The sequence below is a fragment of the Crotalus tigris genome, unplaced genomic scaffold, assembly GCF_016545835.1.
Source record: "Crotalus tigris isolate CLP2741 ecotype Arizona unplaced genomic scaffold, ASM1654583v1 scf7180000023637.1517150, whole genome shotgun sequence".
Lineage (NCBI taxonomy): Eukaryota > Metazoa > Chordata > Lepidosauria > Squamata > Viperidae > Crotalus > Crotalus tigris.
In genome coordinates, this window is record NW_024100094.1 from 208840 (window position 1) to 229838 (window position 20999).

The 20999-nt window shown below is 41.2% G+C and overlaps 1 protein-coding gene across 16 annotated transcripts in view; it reads right to left on the minus strand.

The window, feature by feature from the left end:
- The window catches only part of MBD1 (methyl-CpG binding domain protein 1), a 74570-nt gene that overhangs the window by 21302 nt on the left and 32269 nt on the right, over positions 1-20999 (minus strand). For 6 of the 16 annotated variants that reach the window (XM_039320421.1, XM_039320417.1, XM_039320418.1 and 3 more), the window contains 8 exons: positions 20085-20125; positions 17820-17963; positions 17528-17662; positions 9890-9940; positions 9420-9485; positions 7458-7514; positions 2835-2918; positions 1314-1478 (listed from right to left, as the gene is read on the minus strand). In XM_039320421.1, coding sequence (XP_039176355.1) covers positions 1314-1478; positions 2835-2918; positions 7458-7514; positions 9420-9485; positions 9890-9940; positions 17528-17662; positions 17820-17963; positions 20085-20125 — 743 coding nt within the window. The remainder of the gene's footprint in view (positions 1-1313; positions 1479-2834; positions 2919-7457; positions 7515-9419; positions 9486-9889; positions 9941-17527; positions 17663-17819; positions 17964-20084; positions 20126-20999) is intronic. The other 10 variants (XM_039320422.1, XM_039320424.1, XM_039320423.1 and 7 more) reach the window with 10 other exon arrangements.

A 20999-nucleotide genomic window follows, 5' to 3' on the forward strand; every position in this document is an offset into this window, starting at 1 on the left:
ATCCACTTCAAATTAATCTCATCTTGCCAAGTAAAATTTGTTCTCCTCCCACAATAGCTTTTAGACCAGTGGTTCTCAACCTGTGGGTCGGGACCCCATTTGGGGGTCGAACGACCATTTCACGGGGGTCACCAAACAAGGCTGTCCGCCATTTTTTTCTCCTTTTCTTTGGCCACGCCCCTGGCACCCGGTGATGTATAAGTGGTTGGGGGTCACCACAACATGGGGAACTGTATTATGGGGTTGCGGCATTAGAAAGGTTGAGAACCACTGTTTTAGACACAGTCTATCTAGAGAGGCACACACCCTTAAATATATTGATCCAAAGAATTACACTGGATGTGTTTGCTTTTAGATCCTATTCAAGGTGTTGAGTGTGACCTATAAAGCCCTACACGGCATGGGGCTCTCAGGCTACTTATGGAACAATTTTTGTCCCATTGTGGTTGGTGCCTTGAGAGTTCTCCCTTTGTCTTTTTAATTAATTTCTAACAGAGTTTAATAATCTTTGGCTCCTTTTAAATTCTACATTTTCTAAATTCGTAATTGTTATGTGGTGTTTTTATATTTTAACAGTTTATTATACACCGCCCAGAGCCTCTCCCCAAGAGAGATGGGCACTTCAAAAATGTGAATAAAAATAAAATAAAATAAATAAATCCCTATTTCCTTCAAACTCGTGTGATCAATCTATATAAACCAAAGGAAGTGCATATAGTGGCAGTATTGCTTGAATTTAATGAGTCTACCATCGTTAATTAATGTATATATTCCCCCTTTGTGCATGTGATCAGAGATAGTTTGTTTAGGCTAAAACAGGAGCACATATAGAGGAGTTACTGACTGCATTCCCTATTACACCTTTAATATTGTCTGGCAATTTTAATGCAGGAATTGATCTAACGAAAAGGGAAAATGAATTATTATTTTTCCTATAGTGTTATTTTGTCACTGCAACCAGATCAATCTTAAAGGAAAAGATTTCAAACGCAAATCAATTAGAATTTGCTATTCACCTCCAGGAGGTATTTATAAACAATTCAATTTCAGGCCGCCCATCTCTGGAATAAAGAAACGCAAGCTGATCAATCCTGACAATATACAGACTTTAGATCTGACAATTCGACAACATGCTTTTGAACAAAATGCACGTACTGCAACAAGACCTACAACATGCAAGGCTTTGTTAGTATGAGCTCTTGATACCCACACTTAGCACAGAGAAGCATGAAATGGCTTACAAAATACTACAATCTACAAGTAGCAAAGTGGAGATAGAGAGCACAATAAAACAGATGAGAGGGTGCACCAACCATTGCAAACTGCAGGCATTGCCTCCAGCGGCACTTCTGGTGCTTGAGGTTCTTCCCTCCAAATTTGGGCTTGTCACAACAGAAATCACAACGGCCACAGTCTGTTTTCAGCAGACAGGCTTCACATTCACCACACGTCCGGTTTTGCTGATTTTTGGAGGAATGCTACAAGGAGAAAAAGGGAGCTATCAAGCCAGGAAGACTATGCTGCCAAGCCTAGGACAATATCTAAATAATCCAGTTATTTCTAAAAGGCGCAAAGTTCATAAACTCTGTACTATGTGAGAATTAGGAAATGAATCTCCCTCAAATGCAATTGAAGCATAAACAATTCAACCAACTTGCACAGCTAAATGTCTATGGGGATTCTTAGTCATCTGGATCATGGTTGTCCCAAAGGTGCTTTTTCAAGAGGCAACTGGACTTTCTTTGTTTTTCCTTGAAGACATTTCGCTTCTCATTCAAGAAGCCCAGAACTAAAGAAGCTTCTTGGATGAGAAGCAAAACATCTTCAAAGAAAAATAAAAAAAGTCCAGTTGCCTCTTGAAAAAGCACCTTTGGGACATCCATGACCGGAATGACTGAGAAGCTCCATAGACAATTCAACCAACTCTATTCTTTTTCAGAAACCTTAGAACCGCTGCATGTTGCAGGAATTTTTAAACAATGAAGCCAATTGTAATTTTTTTAGAAAACCAAGAAAATGAAAATTGTTCCCTGGACCCAGGATGACCAATGTAGCTCTTACAGTCTAATAAGAAAGAGAGATTCAAATCTATACTTCTGAAGAAGATAGCTGCAACATTCCTTCTGAAGAAGATAGCCTTACTATAGCTATACCAGTGATCACTGAGATAAGGACACAGACCTTCATATCAAGTTTTAGCTGCTCAGAGTTATGTAAATTCAACTTGTACAACATGCTGGTTTGGTCTACTATAACTACAGGATGCTGCCTAGAAAATTCACCTAAGTATTAGGATGAAAAGTGACAATCTCCAAAGATTGTAGTAGTCTACACCCTACACTCATATCTTCTTTTTCTTTCTTACGTCATGTATTTGTCAAGAATTACTGTTCAAAAGATTATTGGAATTAGATCAGTTATTTTATTGCTGTCTCTGCCTCTCTGGGGAGTGACAGACTTACGAAACTCTTCAAAGTAACTTCTATAGCTACTCATTTTCCTTCCTCCCACTTTGGATACTCATAGCCCTCTGGATCCCAACATAACAGACATGTCAAACGTCGCGCAACGTATCGGAACTTTTTCGCCATTGCTGGCAATGGGGTGGGCGCAGCTCCGGTGTCATGAAACCGGCCCGCAGGCCGGCAGTTTGACACCCCTGCAATACAAAATCTGTTTTGTGCTTCACCTGGGAGTAGATTCGCTTTGTAATGGATTCAACTAGTCCTGATGAGTTCACCTATTTAACCTGCTTGCCCGACCTGTTAACTCAAAATTGGCCATGTTCCAGATAAATCAGAAAACCAAAAAAAAAAAAAACAAACACTTTTTACCACACTGTTCTTGAGTTTAGCCACAGGATGCTTGGGAGGACAGCCCATTTTCTTCCTCTCTTTCGCCACTCCCAATTGCTTCTTCTGTTGGGAGGAACCCAACATAAGTTAGTGGCTGGGAGGTCTTGGAATTCTTACTTGTTCCCCAAGACATTTTTAATTCAGAAAGTTGGAAAACATTGTGGCATTCTTCTCCCACTGAAAGACTCTTTGCAGTTTGTTTGGTGTACTTTGAAGTACAAAAAAGACCCAGCATTACATGCCTTGTATTACAGCATAGCCAAATGAAATGAGTAAAGGACTAATTAGGGGAGAGGATTCCAAGAAGAGTTATAGAGCAGCACAGTGATTTTGACACATTTTATTGATACCAACTAGATTTTAAACATGTACACTTAATCCTCTATTTACAACCACAATGGAGCCCAAAATTTCTGTTGCTAAGCAAGGCGGTTTCTAAGCAGATTTTGCCCCAATTTATGACCTTTCTTGCCACAGTTGTTAAGTGAACCATCACAGTTGTTCAGTTAGTAACAGTTGATAAGCAAATCTGGGTTCCCCATGGGGATGCTGCAATGGTCAAAAGTGTGAAAGTGTGAAAAACAGTCACAAATCACTTTTTTCAGTGCTGCTATAACTTCAGCCGCTAAACGAATGGTTGTAAGTTGAGGACTACCTGCATACGGTAATCGGTTTTGAAGAACAAAGCCTTGCTTATAGTTATATTTTTGTTTTGAATCAACAACGAAAGGGTTTTCTTCTAGGAAGAATTACTCTCAAGAGAACAAGAGAGAAGTAATTCTAACAGCGAGCTAAATTAAAGGCCAGCTGAATATGGTTTCCAAGAAAGAATTTTGGATTGAAACTGAAATAATGCTTCATGGGAAAGAAATGAACAAGCTCACAATTTAAGTAACACCTTATCAAATTCTATTTGTGAGAGCCCACTGCTCACAACTCAGATTCAACGATTCTGAACAAAAAACCCTTTTTGTTGCCCTCAAACTTCCTCTATGAAAAATAGAAACAATACAGGTATGGTAAAGGGAAGGGTAAAAGGAAAGGGGAAGGGGAAGGAAATAAGGAATTGGGGTAAAATAAGGATAGGTACAATCACATATTTCAACAAACAAGCAACCGTCCGGATCATAATAGTGAGTAAAAATCATATTCAACCATTGTTAACAAAGCTTAAACTGTAACATATTAAAAACAATTAGTAAAGAAATATGTTGATCTATTAAGTAAACACTACTAATAAAGCTCTATGACCTTTTTAATCTCTTATAGTTTAAAACCCTGCTTTATCACATACTATTTTATTTATTTTATGTTCAGATAAAATAAGTCAGTGGGAAACAGGCATAGTGCAAAGCAAATTGCTAGATTATAGCATTGCCTTTGTTTCTAAAGAATGGCTCCAAATTCCACAATTCCACTGAGAAGAGGGGGGAGAAAGGCCGCCATGTCCCCCCTCCATAAAAAGGCATACAGAGTATGTCCTGGGGATGATAAGTTCCCTCTCCACCTTTAATATACATTTTAAATAGAAGCTGTTTTACATTCAGGTACAGTACACTGGGATGCTTTTTCCTCCTACTGCTGCAAGACCCACCCAGACTACTCTTATCAGTTCCTAGCACTGTTGTTCCTAAAACTTGTTAGAGCCCCAAAGTGTTCCAGTGTACAATCCCAACTACTTGGTTGGGCTGTTAAGTAGATGCAGAGAAGTCTGTCCTTTGGGTCCTTAGTGTAGTAGACCCCTGCTTCTATTGATATGGTGTTTTAGTGTCTGTTCTTGTGCTGCTAATACTGCTATGTTTCACTCCAGCCCTTTCCAGCCACTGGAAGAATTTCCCAATGTCTGCCATCTCACTGTCAATGGTACATCCCATGCAGGGTCTTGTTTTGCCCTGGCACTTCCTGTTTGATCTTCCTCTCATGTCTGCTTCTGCTTCAGGCATTTTCTTAGTAGCTTATCTTTGGTGCACTATTAAGGATGTATTCCTGGATGCTCTGAGTTTTATCCAAGATAGTGGACTACTAGACCTAGCCCACCCTCTTTCCTTCTGATATACAGTCCCTGGGTGTTGGGATGGAAACCTCCATACATAGAAGTTTCCAGGTCTCGACATGGGCAGCTTCCATACCCTCTTTTGACCAATTCATCACATTGGCAGGGTTGACCATAAGGTTGACCATCAGGTTGTATCTGTTGATGATATGGATCTTGTTCTTCACATTGAGCTGGCTCTTCATAACCTGTCTTATCTTTGGTGGTATTTGGACGTTGTTATTTTTCTTGCCTCCTCATTGTGATTCCCATGTCACTATGGGATACCAATGTATGTGTAGCTGATCTGTATGTCTGCTATGTGGCTCACTGGTAGTCCCACTGCACAATCTTAACTATCTTCCCTCTCTTTAGTACGATCTAGCCACTTCTCTGAATGACCTCCCAACGTCCTCCCTGTAGATCAATGTCAGGTGGATCTGTGAGTTGATGTCTTATTCATTCGTAGCATACAGCTTTATGTCATCCATATAGAGATTGTAGTTTCATTCTTGAATTGGTAAAATTTGGAACTCTGATTTTATATATATTGACGGCAGCAAGACTACTCTACACACAAAAATGGAAAAATTTCTTGATTCCCACCATGGATGATTGGTTACAAAACCTGATAGAGTTAACAGAGATGTTTAAATTGACTGTGCTGATAAAAGAAAAGAATATAAGTACTTTTGTTTCTACTTGGAAGCTGCTTCTGGACTTTGTGCTTCAGGTGGGGAAAAAATGATACTTTGATTTTGGGTTTTACTGATTAATCTCTGAGTTGCCATGATTTTAGCCATTAACCTCATTTTATGGGAGGTCTGTGACTATGATAGTGGTTATATACTGCTGTTCTTGATCATATAGCCAAGCATCTCTAGGATTACAGTGGCTGTAAGGTATATCAGTTCATTGCTTTGTTATGGTGGTAGTAGGGTGCTAGTGGGAGGTCTATTAGCATCTTCTTATGTACTATTTGATGGTACTTCTCCACTAAGCCTTGGTAATCAGCCGAGAGCTGACCGTAGTTAGTTTATCCATGATCTTGTGCCTCATATTAGCTGCTCTGAGCCATGGTGGAGCAGTGGTTAGAATGCCATATTGCAGGCTAACTCTGCCCATAGCCAGGAGTTCGACCCTGACCGTCTCAAGGTTGATTCAGCCTTCCATCCTTCCATGGTCTGAAAAATGAGAACACAGATTGTTGGGGGCAATATGCTGACACTGTAAACAGCTCAGAAAGTGCTATAAAGCACTAGGACACCATATATAAGTCTAGGTGCTCTTGCTCTTGCTCCTGAGCTTTGTAATGGAGGGGATGACAGTGTCATTCCAGCTACAGGTTGGTTGCATATCCAATTGTTCTTCAAAGTGTTCTTGAGTCTTGGATGTAATGTGTAGTTGGTCTACCTCAAGTTGTGAGAGCAGTTTCCTCTTCACTATGTTGAAGCACTGGGTAACTGTTTCTCAGTTAGAGTGGATACAGGTCTTTTATCTATAGTTCCTTCATACGCTACTGCTGTTGTATTCCATCAGTTCCTGGTTCTCTGGTCTCATCCATATATGGTTTGTTCCAGTAGCCCACTTAATTATCAGATTGTCCTCGTTCCTTAGCATCTGACACAGATTGTATTAATTCAGACAACATCCAAGTCAGCATAACTCTTCTAATTCACGTAGCTCTCATGTCTGAGGTAGGAAGATGAAGCATTAAGGGGTCTTTTTCCAGAGACTACCAGTAATGTAGGGATTAACCAGGATTCAAACCCCAGTCTCCCACATCCGAAGCGGCACTCTAACCACTACGTTATCCAGCCACACTAGAGATATCTGAAGTTCCATCAATTACTCTATGAAACTACTTGGATCCTACTACAATACGAACTTTTGTCAATTTCAGCCAGTTTTAAGAACACAAAAAATTCAAATGAGAGAGAGTTAGTTGGAGCTGAAGCAATACTTGTCATGCAAGAGTAGTCCTTCCTTAAACCTGAATCAAATATACATCTAAGTAATGAGAGAGCTAACCAGATCAAATGTTATTTCATGCTTCATATGAATATCATATTACTTTCCCTCCAAACCTATCAAAAAAGAATTCAGTCTCAGATCCCAGATTATGCTGTACTGAAATGCTGACTTCTCTTTGCTTCAGAATTCTCCACTGAAGACCACTAATACTTTCTTCTCTTTTTCTCCTTCCCATTTTGGGGAAACGTATTATGTTCTGGTATTATTGGTTCAGAAATTCCAATATTTCCCATAATTTCTAAGGGACCAAACTGAAATATACTTTCAACATTTTGAACTGAAGTAACTTCAGTCTTTGCCAAACTAGAAAAGGCCAGAACATTTCATCACTGTTCAAAGGAGCAGAAATATATAGTACAAGTAGGATTAATGTGGGGATGGTTCTAGTTTATAATTCCTTCACTAGAAAGCATTCAAGATTCCTGTGTCCAAGGGGATCTGGTTTCCCTAAACACTATGCTACAGGAATATTTACTGTTCAATTTGCAAGAGAAACCAGCCTATTTGATATATATTTTACCCTATTGCATACATACCCTATGCCTTACAAGAGGATTGCCTCCTGGATCCCTTTGTATGGTAGGTTTCCATTTCTAGAATAAGAAGTAGGACAGAACAAGTGGTAGAATTAGCAAACAGAAATTACAATTTAAGTGGAAACATAGGAGACATCCAAAAATGAGCAAAAAAAGAAGTGGACAGAAAGAAAGCATTGAAGCTGGCTTCCCCAACTCCTGTAAGTTAACCGAATGCATTTTCTTTTAAAGTTAATGAAAGAGAGTTTTTCAAAATTTTATGCATGAGTAAAGAGAAAAACTTAATTTCTAAATGAGGAATAAAAATAATAAAAAACTGCTTTATAATTATATAAAAATTACCCCATCTATTGCACTTAGTTCAGGAAAAAAAAGCAAGTATTTTCAAATGCTCTTCCATTGATATTTGTTCTGCCCAATTTCCAGATTTAACAACTGAACATTTTGAAGAACATTGGGAAAAAAATGATTCTGAATTATTTTATCTTTTAGAATGATTACAGCGTATGTTGTGATTCAATTTTGTTCAACCCACATACATAAATTATAAGTTTTAGTTAAGGCAATTTATATTATAGTACTAATCTAATATCCAAATATGATGGTAAGCTTGTAATACTGTGGTCATATTTTTCTAAATTACACACACACACACACATACACAGAGAAAGAGCATTTTTTTCTTCCTTCTTGAATGGCAATAGCAAAAATGCATGTACTTATGTAGCACAGATGCTACTACATACAACCAGGTACTACCACAATTCTGTTTATCCTTTTTATTCACTTGCAAGGAAACAGCCATATGGCTTAGTTCTTTATGGTGTATAGATAGCAAGGCATTTGTGCCTTTGAAGAGATAATCTTTGATATCTGGGAGTAACCTGTTTCTGCATGTACCAGCCTTTGTCTCTATAGATTGGGGCTTTACCCCAAAGAAGTTCAATGTGAACTTTAATTATCTTCAATCCCCAGTCCATTATGCAAATTTCCCTGAAAGAACAGATATGCAGACCACCTACTGCAGTAGCAGAGTGCCTCCGGTGGGGGTGACCTGGGGCCAACTGAGCCTTTGGAAATTGCCCACCCTGACAGCCAAAGAAATGAAGACAGCAAAGAAAATGAGAATGAAGATAGTCAGTGTGCTCAAAGATATTGGAAAGATCCTTGCTTGAAACTTCTTTATAAGAAAGCTCTTCAATTTTTTCATTAGGTTAATAGTGTGCTGATGGAAATGTTCTATAAAGCACTTTCAAAAAATATATAATATATTGCATTCCATACTGACCTAGAAGAATGACAATGTGAGACCCATTTTCCTAACTCTAGCAGCCTTAGAAAGAGAGTTTATAAAGAACTAGAAACCCATGCTGTTTGGGCCATCATTTCAGAGATATTTCCTTACCTAAACAAACAAAAAACAGAAAGGCAAAAAACCAGTAGGAATAGGAACAACTTCCATGCTCCTACCAGCTTCCCCATTGTGTTTCGTTGTGGGAATATGGCAGGAAGCATGAAAATTTCCCTTCCTTCCTTCCGTCCCTTCCCTTCCCAGCAGGCATCAGGATGAGACTTATTCTAACAGACCGAGGAAGAAAAACAAGGGATGAATAAAGACACACAAAGCTGAAGGAGCAACAAGAACTTCTAACTCCAAGTTCATTATTAGTCAGACTCAATATAATTGTTTCCCAAGAACTTTGTGCTATCCAATATTAGACTAAAGAAATGTGCCTGACTTAAGGCAGAGAAGGACACAGAAACCAAGCTCCTGTTGGTCCAAATACTACAATTTTGCACTAGCTTCCAGTGTTTATCATCCTTGAAATTAATTCCACCTCATAACCTGGTCTGCTTCTAGGATTAACATATATAACTAAGGGCAGGGTGGGAGTGGAGATTCAGATCCCTGTAGAATATTAACTGTCATTTTTATTTGCATGAAGAAGTAGAGCCACTCACTGTGCTTAAAGTTGGCTTTTTCTGCCCACACTGTTTTGGAGTGAAGCCATTCTTTGCTGAAGATTCCTGGGATCAACCAAGAAACACAGGGCCAAGTTGTAGCAAATTAAGGAGGAAATCTATGCATAGACGCACACACCGCACAGGCTTCTTCCCAAAAACAAAGATGGAAAGCCATGCACAAAAGCCACTTTCTGACTCACTACGTGCCACATTCCAATTTGCACAGGCACTATGAACTAAGAAGCAATCCACAATGAAAAGGGATGTTGTTGCTTGGGAGAAAAGAGTTCCCTCTGTAATCCCGCTTGGCAGGCTGTAGCTTTGCCACTCTCTTGCTGCCAATGCATTCAAAAATCATGTTGGAGCTAGAAAACCATGCAAGCAGGAGCAAAAGAGCCAAACAGAATGAAGTGGAATGAAAATGAGCAAATGCCAAAGCCAAGGAAGGTCACATAGCAGGTACTTACTGCTGTAAGTTTCTTCGAGTTGCAGCTGTCCTTCTTGGGTGGGATTTTTTTCTGGAAGGATCAAGAGCCATTTAGTGCTAGAATGACAGGGTTAACATGCACCTCAGATACATTTCATATTTAGGAATCACTCCTGTGGAATCTGTGTTCATTGAAGTCTTTGACCAGGGATCTCAAATTCAGGATAAAAGCATGCTGTGATGATTTCCAGTTAATGCAGCCACGCATTATTAAATTGAATTCTTACATTTCCTGATCGTTTCCATACAGAGCAAAGATTTTTACAGACCCAGAAGGACATTTGAGCACACAAAGGTCTAATCGTTAGACTGGAATCCACAGGCACCCTCAAAATTCACATCAAACGCACCAAAAATTCAAAATGACTTTTATATATCCTGAGGGAATGTTCCTTACATAATTCTTCCTTAGGGATTATATAGCCCAAGATTCTTTTTATGCCTGCATGTTTCCGAGAGAAGGGAATCGGCCAGCATATGGAAACTTTATCTTCATCTTGGTATTCTTTACAAGCAAGTCTAGTTTCTCCTTGGATGTCCATAAAGTCCATGATGACTGTTTTTATGTAGCTTTGGATCATTTTGCTCAGTATTTATTTATTTATTTTATTTATTTATATGCCGCCCAATCCCAAAGGACTCAGGGCGGCGTACAAAATTAAAACAATCATCGAGAATAAAACAATAAAATAATACAATCATACCGCAAGTCCGATCATGTCCCCCCCCCCCCTCGGGGACATCAGCCCCAGGCCTGCCGGAACAGGAGAGTTTTAACGGCTTTCTTAAAGGCTGGCAGGGTGGGAGTTGTTCGAACCTCGGGGGGAAGTTGATTCCATCAGGTCGGAGCCACCACAGAAAAGGCCCTTCCCCGAGGGCCCGCCAGCCGACATTGTCTAGCCGACGGGACCTGAAGGAGGCCCAATCTATGGGACCTCACCGGTCTCTGGGAACTGTGCGGCAGTATGCTGTCCTGTAAGTAACCTGGCCCTATGCCATGAAGGGCTTTAAAGGTGATAACCAACACCTTGAATTGCGTCCGGAGACCCACAGGAAGCCAGTGCAGCTCGCGGAGGATAGGTGACACGTGGGCGTACCTTGGCGCGCCCACAATCGCTCTCGCGGCTGCATTCTGAACCAACTGCAGCCTCCGAACGCTCTTCAAAGGTAGCCCCATGTAGAGCGCATTACAGTAATCCAGTCTTGAGGTGACGAGGGCATGAGTGACTGTGAGTAAAGCCTCTCGGTCCAGATAAGGCCGCAACTGGTGCACCAGGCGAACCTGGGCAAAGGTCCCCCTGGCCACAGCCGATAGATGTTGTTCCAAATTTAGCTGTGAGTCCAGGAGGACACCCAGGTTGCATGCCTGCACTGAGGGAGGTAAATTTGCCCCCCCCCAGGACTAATGATGGACCATCCAGTTGACCTTTGGGAGGCAAGACCCAGAGCCACTTGGTCTTGTCAGGGTTGAGTCTAAGCCTATTCACCCCCATCCAGACCCTCACATCTTCCAGGCACCGGCACATCACATCGACTGCTTCACTGAAAGGACATGGGGTGGAGATATATAATTGGGTATCATCCGCGTACTGATGATACCTCACCCCATGTCGCCGAATGATCTCACCCAGCGGTTTCATGTAGATGTTAAAAAGGAGGGGGGACAGGACCGAGCCCTGAGGCACCCCATGATCGAGGTGTACTGTTTTTCATTCATTTTGTTTAATTGAATTCTCTTTATTTAATTTTAGGACATGTGGAGAACAGGTCACATTTTAGGTTATATTTACGCAGAAATAATTGGAAATTCAAAAGGGTTCACAAACATTTAAGCACTACCTTATTTATAATGCTCTAGTTACTAAAAAATGATGCACCAGGTATCAATAGCTTATCCTCAGCCTCTACAAATCATAACTGAGGTTGCTGTTATAGTGCTACTTACTTGAAAATCAGTTCTATTAAGTCAAATAGGCCTTGTATACAAAATAATCATGAATAATTAGGTTCTTCTCTGACTTCCTTCATGCTTTTCAGTGTAAGTTAGGCTAGAAGCTCATATCTTTATAAATAAAAGCAAAGAGTTTCAGGAGGCTAACATCTTATTTTAGCACCATACACTTTTGTTCCCCTTCAGAATAGCAATATAATTGAGCATACCCCATCTGGTTTATACTAACAGTATTCTTAAACTAGAGGACCCAATAATGGTTCATTCCAAACTAACAAAAAAAGTCACAATTAGGAATAACAGTATGTACAACAATATTGAAAGAAAATGCCTCAATGCCTACGTAGTCCAGAAATAAGTCTGGAAAGAACAGCATAAATTCTGAAAGGCAAAAAGCATTGAACAAAGAATCATACAAGTCATAATAAAGGTGAACTAAAATGTTTTTAGAAATATTCTTGTGTCACCTGGCCCTCTCACAACTGTCTCCCTATTCATGAAAATGCCAGCTACAAGGATTTTGGGGCATGGCAAGATTCTATCTTATCTGGATTCTCAGCTTTCACCTCTTTGCTAAGCTACTCTACCAAGCTACTAAAGACTCTGATTGGGAACCCTTTGAATGGATGCGGGAGTGCCAGATTGACCTGTGAGTCAAGAAAGTCCTTGTGCAGGCTCCTGTATCGGGCATTCCCAAGGTTACTAAGCTGTTTACATTGTATGTGTCTGAAAACAAAGGAATGGCTGCGGGACTGTTGTCCCAGACCTTTTGAAGCTGGGAATACCCTGTAATATATTCTTCCAAGCAACTTGACCCTCTTGCCAAGGCTGCCCAGGGTGCCTCCGGATAGCTGGTTCCATTGTCTGGGGCTGAACAACTGACATTTGGACCCCCCCATAACGGTTGAAACTCCTTACTCTGTACGGAAATTGTTAAATTAAATGGGGGGGGGACATTGGCTAGCAGCAAGTTGATTGGTGAAGTATTAAATTGCTCTTCTCAACAATCCTCATGTTCAATTAAAGAGGAACAGGTAGGGGAAACAGCAGCTCTCCCTATTGGGACTTCAGCCCAAAAGGCTGCATTTATTGCCTTGACTAGAGCCGTGGAGTTATCAAATTGTGTGGCTGTCAATATTTATACTAATAGCAAATTTGCTTATGGTGGGGTACAGTGATGGCGAACCTTTCAGAGACCGAGCGCCCAAACTGCAACCCAAAACCCACTCATGCATCATTGGGTGCCAGGTGGGTGAGGCCCATTGGGAGTGTTTGGTCCCATTGGGTGGGCATGGCTGCGGTGGTAACGGCAGACTGGGTGGGACTAAAAAGTTCAATCAATCAATTCCAACTTTGCAAGATCTTTTTTTTCCCGCGAGAAGTTGAAATTGACTGATTGATTGAACCTTTTTTTTTTTTTTTGCACACGGCAGTGGAGGCCTAAAGCGAAAAGGTTTTATAAAATCCAGCTGAAGGCCTAGGACTTGGCCGATGGCGCGTGTGCCCACAGAGAGGGCTCTGAATGCCGCCTCTGGCACCCATGCCATAGGTTCGCCACCACTGGTGTAGTACATAACAGAATAACAAAATAACAGAACCTTGGAGATCTTCTAGTCTAACCCCAGGCTCAAGCAGGAGACCCTATAGCATTTCAGACAAATGGTTGTCCAATCTCTTCTTAAAAACCTCCAGTGTTGGAGCATCCACAACTCCTGAAGGCAAGTTGTGATACCGATTAATTGTTCTGTCAAGAAATTTCTCCTTCTAACCGTCAGGAAATTTCTCCAACATGCTCATGATACTTTATGGAAGGAGTGTGGTTTGTTAATTGTGCAGGGGAGCCCAGTTAAATATGAATCTGATATGCTATGCCTTTTGGATGCCAATCTGCTTCCAAGCAAGATGCTTGTAAGGGCCCATGGTAAAGATAGTAAACATGGCAGAGGTAATGCTCTTGCTGATCACATTGCAAGGTCTGCTGCTTCGGGTCCCCCTTTCCCCTTGGTACTCATTCCTTTCCAATTACCTGTGCCACACCCTTCATATACTACTCAAAATAGGCACAGTGCTCATAAAATGGGTGCTGCTTTACAAGGGAATTGGTGGGAGAAGGATGGTATGAAACTCATCGCAGTTCACGAGCTATTGGTCCTCTTTAAAAAATTACATGCAAGTAATATATTGGGGTTCCCAGGCCATGGCTGAATTTTTGTTAAAAGATTATATTTATCCTGGGATTTTTGTAAAGCTCAGTGGTCAGGCAATGCGCTGTTTGTCAAACGAACAATCCAGGAAAAACACAGAAGCACCAGCTGGGTAAGCTTAGATATGGTTATGCTCCGGACAGTTTTTGGAAAATTGATTTTACTGAACTGCCCCACAAACAAGGTTTCTGGTATTTGATAGTTTTGGTTGATGCCTTTTCTAGATGGGTTTGGACTCCACCTCTCGCTCTCTTGCAGATGCGGACTAGGCCCAAACAGTCAGTGGGTCTGTCCCCTTTTAAAATTATGTATGGCAGGCCATCTGTTTATCATATCAGTTCTATATCTACCTCCCTTCCTACCTTCAGGGACCATGTCCTTCGAGAATATGTTCATTTTCTGATTAACAATGTTTCTTCCATTTCTGAAGCTGTTTAATACTGTTCGTCCTCCTGATCTAGGTCACTTGGTGCATTCATTCTGCCCCAGAGATTAGGTTCTTGTCAAATTCTGGCATTCTGGCGATCCTTTGACTGAAAAGTGGAAGGGACCTTATACTGCTCTTCTCACCATCCATACTGTGGTCAAGGTTACTGGAATCCAGACCTGGATTCATCACACCTATCTAAAGGCATCTTCTCTCCCTGCTGATGATGAACTTTGGATTGTGACCTTGGTACTGAGGTTGACCTTGGGCTGAAGCTCATATTTAAACATATACGCCCCTCTGTATTGTGTCCAAACACCACCGTGGTTGTTGTTTCACTTCAGGACACTCTGTGACATGAGCGGAATCCTCTATATTGTTTCCATATCAGCCCTGGGACTTTTTGTGCTTCCGGTTCTTTTTCTTCTCTTGCTACAGATTTGTTTGCTCTTCACTGCCATTTACTTCCATGCTGACTCAGGAATTCTGGGAGTTGAAGTCCACAAGTCATAAAAGAGCCAAGGCTGCCTACCTCTTACCTAGATGAACATGATCATCCTCAAAGGGGTAAACACAATACCCGATACCATCATTGGGATTGTGGAGTGCCAATATGCATATCCAGAAGCTGGGTAAAAATCTTAAATGTTACTGGGTGCTGGATTTGCACCCACATTCCCATTGTACAGGTAGTCCTCAATTTACGACCACAATTCAGCCCAAAACGTACGTGGCCAAGTGAGAAATTTGTTAAGTGAGTTTTGCCCCATTTTTACAACTTGACATTTGATAAGTGAATCACTGCAGTTGTTAAATTAGTAACCCGGTTGTTAAGTGAATCTAGCTTCCCCCTTGACTTCGCTTGTCACAAGGTTGCAAAAAGTGATCACATGACCCCGGGGCACTCCAACCGTCATAAATGTGAGTCAGTTGTCAAGCAGCCGAATGTAAATCACGTGACCATAGGGATGCTGCAACGATCCTAACTGAAAAAAGGTCATTTAAGTCATTTTTTTCAGTACTGTGGTAATTTCAAAACGGTCACTAAATGAATGGTGGTAAGTTGAAGACTACCTGTATTTGACCCAAAGAAACAGACTATTATTAAACTTGGAGCACGAATCCAAGATCATGCCACTGTCTGCTTGAAACATTCCAATCCTAGCTCAAAGGCAAAGTTGGAAGCTTATGAGCAGTGTGATTGTACAGTGTCTGGGTGGTCAATATTACCAGTTATTAGACTGACTGAATAAAATGGCATAAGGCCTTTGGGAAGAACACTGATCCCCACCCTTCTGTTTTATGCAATTTCATTAGCACTATGGAAGTAGTTGCATATGAAAATATACATGCCGAGGACCACAACTTGCTGGGCAGCTCACACCCCAATTGGTGGTTCTTATGTGGTAAGTTTGCTTATAAATATTTGCCACCTTTCTGGTCTGGACTTTGCACAGTGGGCACAGTTATCCCTTCCCTTTGAGTAATAAACCAGAAAGAGTAAAACTACTGGATAAGCAATAAGTGTGCCTTGGTGCAGGATTCAGTTCAGGAAAACTCAGTCAATTACAAAACACATGATACTAGAACCGTAGTCGGCCGAGGTAGGATTTAATTATGGATCTATTGTAAAACTGGGAAACTGGGCAGAAAGTACAGTATGTTTAATTTGACTATAAAGAGTATGTCCCAACTAAATAAAGAAGAAGGTGAGATTAGGGAGGTTGTTCTCCAGAACCAGCATGCTCTAGACCAAACATGTCAAACTCGCAACGTCACGCAACATATCGGGACGGTTTTGCCATTGCCAGCAATGGGGTGGGTGCAGCTTCCAGATGACATGTCCAGCCCATGGGCTGGCAGTTTGACACCCCTGCTCTAGACGTGTTAGCAGCAAAAGGAGAGGGAGTTGTGCACTTATACATGCTTATTGTTGTCACTATATTTCAAATTATCAAGTTGATATTAATCATATTATTCACTTCATGGAAAAGATTACAAATAGATTCATGGATGCTGACCTCTCACGATGTTCTTGGGGATATTTTCTTGGCTCACAATTGGCTGCCTGGTTAAGGAAATATTCTTAGCTTTACTCTTCATAGTCTTCTGGATTCTCTCTCTCTCCCTCTCTCTCTCTTTGTTATTATATACATCTTTAAACCAGTATACATGCAGGCTTGTCCTAAGAAATTCTACAGGGCGACTGCACTTCCTATTTTCCGCATTGCTCAAAGTATCGAATGGGGGGATTAAGATGATCAAGATTTCTTGCATTGAAATGGCTGAATAAAATGAGTTGTAATAACATGTACTTGTCCTTAGCTCAGGGGAGGCATGACAAGAAATCAGATAGGGTGCGGTAGACTTGCTAAGTACGGTTCTTTCTAAATGTACTTGGCGAGCAATGACATTGTAGTAGCTTCTGCTTTTTATCTACTTTTGTCTACTTTTGTGCAAACAGCTGTATTTCCTGCTTGTGTAACCAAGTAAACTATAAAGGCATGCTTTGTCCAGATCTGAATAATCATAGGACTTGGAGAGAAGTAGACTCTACCTCTTTGTTTGTGCCAGGCCAGAACTAGGAATCTTGCTTAAGAAGAACTAAACATTAAATGTGTCCTTCAGATTTGGCTTTCTTGCTTTAAGCCAAGCCTCTATGGTTCATTAGAAGTACACACTTTGAAAATTTCCTCTAGAATAATGTTGATTTTTTAAAAAAACTTCAGTTTGCAAAGGACTGCTCCCTAAATGAAATAGGCTGGTACTGCTTTCTCTTTCTTTTATATCCGTTCTAGAAGCCAAGGTGGTGCAGTGGTTAGAATGCAGTACTGCAGGTTAATTCAGCTCACCGCCAGGAGTTCGATCCTGACCGGCTCAAGCTTAACTCAGCCTTCCATCCTTCTGAGGTCGGTAAAATGAGGAGCCAGATTGTTGAGGGCAATATGCTGTAAAGCACTATGGTAGTCTAAGTGCTATTGCTACTTCAACCATTCCTTTTAAAGAAGTTCAAAACTAGTTGGATCAAGCACACACCTTGCGTTTGAGACAACGGCGCTTGAGACATTTCCACTGACGTTTCATGCCAGGTCTCTGCTTCCGCAAACAGATTGCACAGGTCCCACAGTCCTCAGTTATCTTGCAAGCCTGACACATGCCACACTCAAGGCCCTGCAAACCAGAATTGAGAATGGAGGAGAGGTAACTGTTAAAGCTTAAGACCGTCGGTAAGCCTACGTGCAGCTGGGAAGAAGCAGCAGAAAAAAAAGAAAAGCACAAACCATGGAAAAAGGGAAGGGAAGGAAAAGCAGGAAGCAGCCTATGGTACCTTTTTGACAATCTTCAAGCATCGGCGTAGCAAGCATTTGATGCCAGTGTGGAACCTGGGGCTTTGGGCTCGCAGAACACATACACTGCAGATGCCGCAGTCCTGAGACATCTGGCAGGCCTGGCACACACCACAGCCAATTTGCTGCAAGGGCAGAGGGGTAGGGATAAACAAGGTTCCAGGGAAAGCAATCACCTCAGTGGCCCCATCACCTCAAAAGCAGCACAGCTCACCTATCTGACTGACCACATCAAAAGCATTACACAGCAAACCTTTAACTGCCACTTATCAACCTCCATCTCTAAAGACATCAGGTGTTTCTTACTATTGTAAACTACTCGCTGTCACTACGAGATAGGTGGCATGTGAATTTAATAAATTATTATTGTTATATACACAAAAATGCTAAGGCAGTTGCCAGCTCCTTAATTGATATTGGCCTTTATCGGCATTAAGTTATTCCCAGGAACTTAGGATGTTGTAATGTATCAACATAACATATGAGCAGATCCAAGCTGTTATAGCCTTTTATAACTGACAGATGAAAATTTGGTCAATACATAGATTTTCTGGGTGCTGTCCAAAGTCTTTTGGTATGGCACCCAGTATGGTGATAACCACTGGGACTACTACAACTGGTTTATGCCATGATCTTTCAGTTTTGATTTTCAGATCTTGATACTTTGTGATCTTCTCCAATGTTTTGTCTTCTATTGTACTGTACTCTGGTATTGCCACATCAATTGTCCATACTTTCTTCTTTTCAACCACAGTTGTGGTCATTAACCCATGGTCCTCTATCATCTTGGGCCAAGGTTCTCTGCAATAACACAGTACTTAGGACATTTTGGCTGGAGATGGGGGCAACTATAATGCACCACCTGCCAGACTATTTTGTATTATAGCTCTATATTATATTCTGTCATGGTCCCAGGAGTTTTCTTCCTCCAAGAGGCAAACAAAATTTTAATCTTTTCATCTTAAAATCCAATCTTCAGCCCTACTGTTATCAATAAAGTACATGCTTCTGTACCTCTGCAATACTCTAATACAGGTAGTCCTCGACTTACAACAGTTTGCCTAGTGACTGTTCAAAGTTACAATGGCACCGGAAAATGTGACATATGACCGTTTTTCACAGTTACGGCCTTTGCAGCATCCCCACGGTCACGTGATCAAAATTCAGATGTTTGGCAACTGGTTCCTATTTATGACGCTTACAGTGTTCTGGAGTCATGTGTTCCACTTTTGTGACCTTCTTCTATATAAGTTTTTTTATTCTTTTTTTCCATACATACAGTAGTAATTTTTCAACCAACCCCTTTTGCGACCTTCTGACAAGCAAAATCAACGGGGAAGCCAGACTCACTTAACAACCATGTTACTAAATAAACTGCAATGTTTCACTTAACAATTATGGCAAGAAAGGTCATAAAATGGGGCAAAACTCACTTAACAAATGTTTCATTTAGCAATGTAAATTCTGGGCTCAACTGTAGTTGTAAGCCAAGGACTACCTGTACTCTAAATCCAAAATAGAACAACCTTCTAGTTGGGCTGGACAAGCTGGCTACAGATTATAGAAAATGAAGGGGCAAAAACATCTAAGAGTCTCTCACTGGGGGAGCCTCTTCTAATACATTCCAGTATACAGCCAAGTTGTGCTTCAATTACAAACAATCAATTTCAAATTTGAGATGAAATGGTAGCTTTTCAGCTCTTCCATTTTCCAGCTCTATCCTTCTGTCTATCTGGAGCAAAACCATTCTTCCATCAGTTGCAAAGCTGATAGCAAACAGAGGTGCAATCATAAAAAGGCAGCCTAATAATTACATGCATACTTGTATCTTACAGTGTTATAGTAGCATTTCTATTTAAGTACAGACGTATATCTAAGCACAGTACCTTTTCTACTCATATACTTCAATATACTTTCTAAACAAAACAGAAAGTGTATCTGTGTCTTAGATCAGAGTTCCCCAAGCTTTCCAGCTTTGCGAACCACCTGGGGTGGGGAAGAGGGGATGGTTCCGTGTGAGTGGTGGGCGAGCACATGCAGGTGTGTAGCTCCATTTGCATGAGCGGTGGGCACGCCTGCACGTTGCTTGCGCAAATGGAGCATGCTTGCCGAAGCTTGCCTGCTGCTCACGCAAGTGGGGATGCATGCACACATGCTTGCCCACCACTTCTGCGGACCGGCTCCGAAGGGATCGAGGCCAGGTAATGGGCAGCCCAGGGCTTGGGGACTTCTGTCTTAGATCTTACCTTATAATATCTTTGCTCCCTGTTAAAAGCTCTTCTCTGAGCTGAAAAGAGGCAAAACAAGTAAGTAAGTAAAGCTGGCACACAAAAACATTGTCTTAGTGTCTACTAACAAATTCAGCAGTGTAGAAAAGAAGACGATCAATCAAAAGGTTATTAGGCACAATAATCAGACATCTGACAGACTGCCCTGCTTCTCAGGCCGAGCAGAAGATGAGTAAATATTTGGACTAGAACAGCGGTTTTCAACCTGTGGGTCGGGACCCCATTTGGGGTCGAACGACCATTTCACGGGGGTCGCCAAACAATGCAGTCCACCATTTTTTCCCCTTTTTCTCAGCTGTGCTACTCCCTTTTATTCTATTGGCTTTTGAAAGCCAATAGAATAGACTCTCTTGAATAGAGTCTAATTCTATTGGCTTTCAAAAGCCAATAGGAATTGTCCAGGCTGTCTCTGCTCTGCTGAGCCCACCAAAAGTCCCATTCTGCAAACTGTGCTGCACCAGTTGAGTAGTCCTCGACTTACGACCGGTTGAGTAGTCCTCGACTTACGACCGGTTGGGGGTTGCGGCATTAAAAAGGTTGAGAACCACTGGACTAGAAGAAAACAAAGCAAGGTCTCCAGCAGTCTTTCTGATTTACCAAATTGTTGTCTCTGAAACAGACCTAGAGATGTTCAAATAAAGAAAGCAAGGGAGATGGATGCTCTGACACACTTATGGTCAAAAAAAGGCCTTGCAGATTCATACCTTGCCTTCAAATATAAAGTCAGTAATGTTTTATTGAAGAAAGGAAGGAAGAGAATTTATCTTTCCTATTGGCATTTAATTACTTAGATGACTTGACAAGCAGGATAAATTGATAGCCTTGAAAACCGTGTTCTCTTCCTTAAGACCAAGAGGCTCAAACCCTGGGGAG